This window comes from Triticum aestivum, chromosome 2B (genome assembly GCF_018294505.1).
Source record: "Triticum aestivum cultivar Chinese Spring chromosome 2B, IWGSC CS RefSeq v2.1, whole genome shotgun sequence".
NCBI lineage: Eukaryota > Viridiplantae > Streptophyta > Magnoliopsida > Poales > Poaceae > Triticum > Triticum aestivum.
The window spans coordinates 661,631,767-661,638,605 of record NC_057798.1 but is presented as its reverse complement, the minus strand read 5'-3'; the positions used below and the strand labels follow the sequence as shown (position 1 = coordinate 661,638,605).

General features: G+C 48.1%; 1 protein-coding gene across 1 annotated transcript; it reads right to left on the bottom strand.

Annotated features, from left to right (window-relative positions):
• Positions 1-6,153: 6,153 nt before the first annotated feature.
• Positions 6,154-6,839, bottom strand: LOC123041947 (pathogenesis-related protein PRMS-like). The gene has a single exon (XM_044464494.1). The coding sequence runs from the start codon at positions 6,815-6,817 to the stop codon at positions 6,272-6,274; it is 546 nt and encodes a 181-aa protein (XP_044320429.1). The 5' UTR covers positions 6,818-6,839; the 3' UTR covers positions 6,154-6,271.

Genomic DNA, 6,839 nt, shown 5'->3' with positions numbered 1-6,839 from the left:
TGCCTGTGTTGCACCTAAATATTGGCCCACGCGATGTTTAAAGCACCTCTGGGCCTAACTGAGTAGGAACGCTTGAATCGGCCGTTTCTCATAGCCAGGCTCAACCGATGCAACCCGAGACATGTGGGCACTAGAGGCTGAATGTTAGGAGCTACGCTTGAATCATTGTGTTGTTTCCCAGAGCGCCGCCATAACTACCCAGGCCCTCCTCTCACCGCTGTCTCTTCCCTCTCTCCACTCTCACACCGACAGTAGCGAGCACCAAGATCTGGACAAGGAGCATCGGAATGAAGAACTGGACGGTGAGCATCAGTGTTGACCACTGGCTTCATCGCCTCATGGGCGGTCGTTCGACAATGGCGGTAAGCCATTTGTCTCCGATGGAATTGAATTATACCATACTAGCATTTGATTTGCGCATCACACACTAGGCATCTAATCTACCTGTCGGGTTCAATTTGGTACTCGATTTAAGCTTATCCAGTTAGGGCCATTCGAACGAGATTGAGTATGATTTTCACTAGAGATGAGGGCATAAAATGAGCATACATCCATTGAAATCCATCCAAACAAGCACTACATCCTAGACACGGTTAGCTTGGACGCGCTTGGAGTGGCAGTAATCTTAAGTCTTGTAATCATCGACCTCCAAGGGCAGTGTACGGGTGCCTGGCTTAGGCGCCCTGGCAACCATCTCCACTGCTTTGGCATTGCTAGCTTATCTAGGCTTGACCGAATCACCATTCGTAGCATTCACCATCTCCTCCTCATCATCATTCTCTAGAGTGATGGTGGTCGACGCTACCATGACGACCGAATGGTCATCAGGAGCTCTGACAAGCTTGTACTTGGTCAATCTGACCTGGATCGACCAACTCTCGCCTTTCACGGGGTCAGATATCAGCCTCTTCAACTCCATCTTTGTCGCCTTCAACAGCACAACGTCTACCTTTTTTGCATCTCGTCCACACTCTTGAACTGAGAGCACTCCTCCATGGTCTTCGCAAACTTGGGGCGGTCACCGAACGAGCATCCAAGGAGAAATTCCCTCCATCCAGGGTCGTTGGGGAAGACGTTCATGGCTGTGGAGTGGTGGTGGTAGTGGTGTGTGTGTGAGATATATATATATATATATATATATAGAGAGAGAGAGAGAGTTGTGGAAGAGGAGATGGTAGAGAGAGAGAGAGAAATAGGGGCTTTGAAAAATGATAATATCAATGTGGTTGTGTTCTTATGGCAATGGTGAAATTGGAGGAATAGAATCAGGGAGGAAGGTAAACATAGAGATTAATGATGCTATGTGTCTTACTCTGAAAAACAAACATTGATTGCGCTTTTTATTCCGAGTGAAGCACTAGAGGGCGGGGTGCTATTATCATAAACCACAAAGGTGAGGTAAAAACTTGAGGTGCGGTAAAATTGAAGAATTTATAAATCCTTCCCACGCCGACATCATGGCCGCGTTATGGGGTGCCCGGCTAGAAGCAGCAGGAGGCATATCTATGTGCTTTGAAACTGACAATACGTTGATCTTGCAAGAGATGAACATTGAAGAGTTTGATCAGTCACCTGCTTGCTTGGCCGGCGCTGGCGGAATTAAAGAAATGCTTAAAGCAAAACTCTAAAGTTTTATTTTTGCTTGGAAGAATTGTAATAAAGTTAGGTGAGCACTCCGAACTTGTACACGGCCTTGCAGACTGATCATGTAACTTATGTTGCAATTAACATAGTGTGTGAACCTAAGTCAGTACGATCACTTCATTGAGGGAGTGATGCTGAGCAATGCATGAATGCCCATGTGCCCATTATGGAAGTACTGAACTTCAAGAAAGCGTCCATTCCATGGTTGTTGCAACACACGATGTTCTTATTTGAGTGTGAGATGAAAGATGGAACAACAAGTCACAAACAAACCATACTGGCCACCCAAGCCAACCAAGGAGTATAGCCTAGACATTCTTAGGTTCATACATGCTCGAAATTCTATGCTCAATTGGACTTACTCTGTCAGTGGCATTGATACCCATAGAAATTATAGGAATGGGAACCATTAGGATATTCAATTGCAAGGATCTGGAGTCCTACACAGAGTAACAACATCAGCATGGTCATCTAGAGATGGACACGTGCAGTAATTTGCCATCCTATTGTTTCGTTTCTACTAGGCAGCTAAAATGGTCATGCAAACTGCTACAGCCTGTGTTCTTGATAGTACTAGGAATTAGTGCATCAGTGGATTGTCGATAGGTCAAGTGTAAGTGAAAGGTGTGATATGATTAGTACTCCACATGTTAACGAAAAACATTTTTCTTTGCAGTGTTAATAACAAGCATTAGCTTTTATTAGACATAGCAATTCCAAGATTGCTAATTCAACAACGAAGAAGTCAAAAACCCTCAACTCCGCCTCATCAAACTAACGGCGGTCAACTCACTATCCAACCTAGAGCCCCATTTGTTTGGGGTACATCTGCCAAATAAGCAGAAAATTAGTGAGATCTGAGCCTCACGTGGGTTTCCTGAGGATGAATGTGTGCACGTGCTAGCAAAGCCACATGCGGGTGAGGTTGTGGGCTTTCGATGGATGAGGCACGGGGATGGGGTGGCATAGGATCGAGAACACATTTTTTTAGGCAAAGCATAGCTTTATACTTAACGGTGCCCAGGCAAATCACCCAAGGCACAGGTCGCGACAATGGCTGGTACATCATAGTCCCACTGCACAGAGTGGTTCACCTCACACACACGACCCAGACTAGTGAGTTCGTGGGCTACAGAATTTGCCCCTCTCTTACATGACGCGAGAACCATAACTTCAGCTGGAGCTTAGTGTCCTCGATGACTGCAGAGTAGCCGGAAGAATATACCCTTCTCAGTTCCATGGCATCCACGACAAGTTGGGAGTCTGTCTCAAAGATCACCCTCAGCATGCCCAAGTCAGCATCTAGTGCAACGCCCTGTGCCATGACATTCACCTCTGCGCCGAAAGCATCACCAACATGCTCTTGCCGCCCTGCGCGGGGATAGATGACGGAGCCCGTCATATCCCTCGCAACCACACCCCAGCCAGCATGGTTTTCTCCCGGCACAAATGAGCAGTCCACATTGATTTTATCATATCATTCTGTGGCAGTCTCCACCTATCAGCGTTATGTTGGTTTGGCACCTTTGAGAAGATCTGCTGATATTCCATGGTGTAGCTCTGAGTTCGCCTCGCCACTTCACCCGCTATCTAAGTGAGCTCTCCTTCTCTCAACTTATTGCGATTGCTCCACCACAACCACCAGAATGTCAGGATCCAGACTCGTTTTTGTTCTTCTAATCCCCACAAGAAGTCAAGCATTGCATGCACAGATTGGATGCCCTCCATAGCCATTCTCTTAGTCTCCATAGACAGATCCCTCCACACCTCCTTCACCACTTTGCATTTTATGAACAAATGTGCCCCGTCCTCCTCCGCCCGGCCACAGAATAGGCATGATGTATCTTCAACTGGAACACCCCTCCGTTTCAGATTTGTACCAAACGCTAGAGATTCATGCTTGATGCGCCAAGCGAACATTTGAATATTTCTTGGGCAGGGGAGCTTCCATAGGCGTTTCCAAGAGTCCTCCTGACATCTATCCAAGTTTCCTGGCAGCGTAGTGCTGCTGCCTACTCCCCCATCCTTTTCCATCTTCTCAATCTGAGTATGGAGCTTGTACGCACTTTTGACAGAATGCACACCTTGGGGATCGAATTGCCAGGCTATAAAGTATTGGACCCCTCTCGGATTGGTATTTGCAGAATATCAGCTGCATCAACATCCCAGAATGTGTCTCGGACTAGTTGTTCATCCCAGTTTCCAGTTATAGGGCTGATCAGATCAGTGACAAACTCCAGTAGGTTCCCTCTCGGGGTAATTACCCTCCTTGACCACGGTCGCGGAAGCCATGGGTCACTCCAGATTCTGATCCTATTATCATCTCCAACCTGCCACACATATCCTTCTTTCACCAGTTCTAGTCCATGTAAGAGACTACGCCACGAACATGTTGGGTGGCATTACATGTGGCGAACTAAGAGCATCTATAATAGACCCCTTATATCGTGTCGAACTACAAAATAACCGTCACTCTGTAGTTTTACGTGAAAAAAGGCCCGAACAGACACCTTAAATGACCCCACCCTTACTTTGTTTGAGGGGCGCGGTAAATTTCCCCCCGACCCGCGTAAACATAGGTCCCCCCCCCATTCCGCAGCCACCCGCCGCCTTCAATTTTGGCGCGCCACTTCGGGGCCGCCCTGGATAAGCCGCCCCCAGGTCCCTGCCACCTCAGATCCGCCACGAAAGCCGCCCTCAGGTCGCCGCCGCCCAGGATCGACCGCCGCCGAGTTGCCGCCCGCCCTGGATCCGCCGGTGAGTCCTTTTCTACCCCTTCTAGTTTGATTTAGCGAACGATTTCCATTCATTCGAGCTTCATTGCGATTTTTAGATAGATTTGAGCCCTTGCGAGGAATTTTTGCTCGAGGATTCGTCCTCGTCCGATGACTCAAACATAGAGACGCTGCTCGAGAACAATCGGCAGCAGATCATGGTGGTGGTCCTCGCCGTGAAGGAGCTCGAGGATAGGAATAGATGGAGACAGCGAGGTTCGATCGTCGGCTGTCCTTGCATCACTCGCAACCGCTATCTCAGGAACATGATGCTCATGCAAGACTACTTCGCGATGTCACCTACGTATCCAACGCACCTCTTCCGGTGAAGGTATCAAATGCATCGATCCCTCTTCGTAAAAATAGTAGAAGCTTGCGAGGCCAATTCTCGATTTTTTACCCAAAAGAGAAACACCACAGGCTTGAAGGGTTTTAGTGCATATCAAAAAATCTAGGCAACTATGCAGGTGATTGTATATGACATTCCGGCTGACTATGCCGACGAGTATCTTCGCATTGGCTAAGATACTACAATTGAGTCAGTGCGTAGGTCAGCCAAAGTGATCATCCATGTCTTTGGTCCTGTCTATTTTCGAGCACCCAACGGGGAAGGCATGAAAATGCTGATGGCAACAAATGAGAAACGGGGTTGGACGGGCATATGCTAGGAAGCATAGATTGCATGCATTGGACTTGGAAATATTGCCCGAAGGCATGCCACAGGCATTATTGTGGCAAGTCTCGTGATGCAACAATTGTGCTAGAGGTCGTTGCATCCGAGGATTTATGGATTTAGCATTGCTTCTTTGGTTTGCCGGGTACTCTCAATGACATTAATGTGTTGTGTAGGTCTTATTTGTTTGCTAGACTTGCTAGTGGTGATCCTGCTTGCAACTACACAGTGAATGGGCATCAATACACAAAGGGCTACTATCTTGCTGATGGTACTTACCCTTCTTGTTCTACATTTGTCAAGACCATCAAAAAACCCAAAACTAGGAAGCAAGTTGGATTTGCAAAGGTCCAAGAGGCTGCCCGAAAAAATATTGAAAGAGCCTTTGGGGTTTTGCAAGCTAGGTTTGGGACAAGCGAGCCCTGAGAAACATTGTGTGACTCTTCACAATATGATCATCGAAGATGAGAGGGACCTGAACTTGGAGTTCCTGTAGGAAAATGTCGGTAGCCGTGTGAACCATCTAGAGACCCTGACCGGAGTTCCTCTACGACAATGTCGGTACGACAATGTCGGTAGCCGTGTGAACCATCTAGAGACCCTGACCGCATACAAGCATTCCTTTAGACATATCGGAAAATTAAAGACCATTGGCAAAGGCATGGGCAGTAATAAAACCTGCCATTTTTACACTCATTTAATTTAATTCATGTATGATTTGTATCGTTGTTGTATTCAGAATAATTCTCGTATTGAATTATAAGTTTAATTCCTAGATTTAAATAATTGTTGTAATTTGGAAGATTGCTGTATTATAATATTCAGATTTTATTTTATATTGATTTGAATAATTATTGTAATTTGGATGATTGTTTTTTTGGTTTGAGGGCCGGCGCAGGCTGTGTTTTACCATTCGACTTTGCGGGGTCTATTCCGCCGCAGCCCGCGCCAGCCCTCAAAATGCGTTTTCCGTGGCTCTTATACTTACTTTATAGTTCCGCGCGATAAGGGATATGCTAGACATGCTCTAGACAAAAAAAAAAGTAACAGACAGCTTCAATCACAGTGTAGTCCGAATTTCCCATTACTAATAACCAAAAAACGAAGGACCAAACGCCTTATTTCTCATCATGTATTATGTGGCCACATCTTTCCTGATGTAGCTTCCGTATAGACGTAGTCAGTATGGCGGGTCGGCGTAGTTGCCGCCAGGGGAGTAGCTGCAAACAGCCACGGTGTCGTTGCTGCCGAGGCAGGTGCGGCAGGCGCAGCCGAGCTCTCGCGTGGTGTTCCGCACCACCAACTTGTAGGACCCGCATTCCTTGCCGGGCGCGCACGCGTTGGCGCCGTGGTCGTACCACCGCCGCTGGTACACCCACGAGCCGGTGGCCGCGGCGCCGTCTTGTTTCCCGCTGCCCCAGTAGCTGTTCCGCGCGTAGATCAGCGGGATGTACTTTGGCGGCTCCAGCTTGCAGCGGGCGCCGAGCTGGGCCGCGTACCGCTTGGCGTCCTGCCCCAGCGTCCAGTTCCACTCCAGGGGTGCCACGCCGACCTCGCGGCGCGCGTCGTTGTGCCCCTGCAAGAACTGGAACGCCACGGGCACTCTAGGTGCCGCGACGGGGACGCCATTGTTGTCGTTAATGCTGGCTGATGCCAGTGCCGGTGAGACCAGTGCAAGCAACAGGATGGCGACGCAGATGGAAGGAGACATGGTCATCTGCTGCATCTGTGACTGTGTGCTCAGTTGA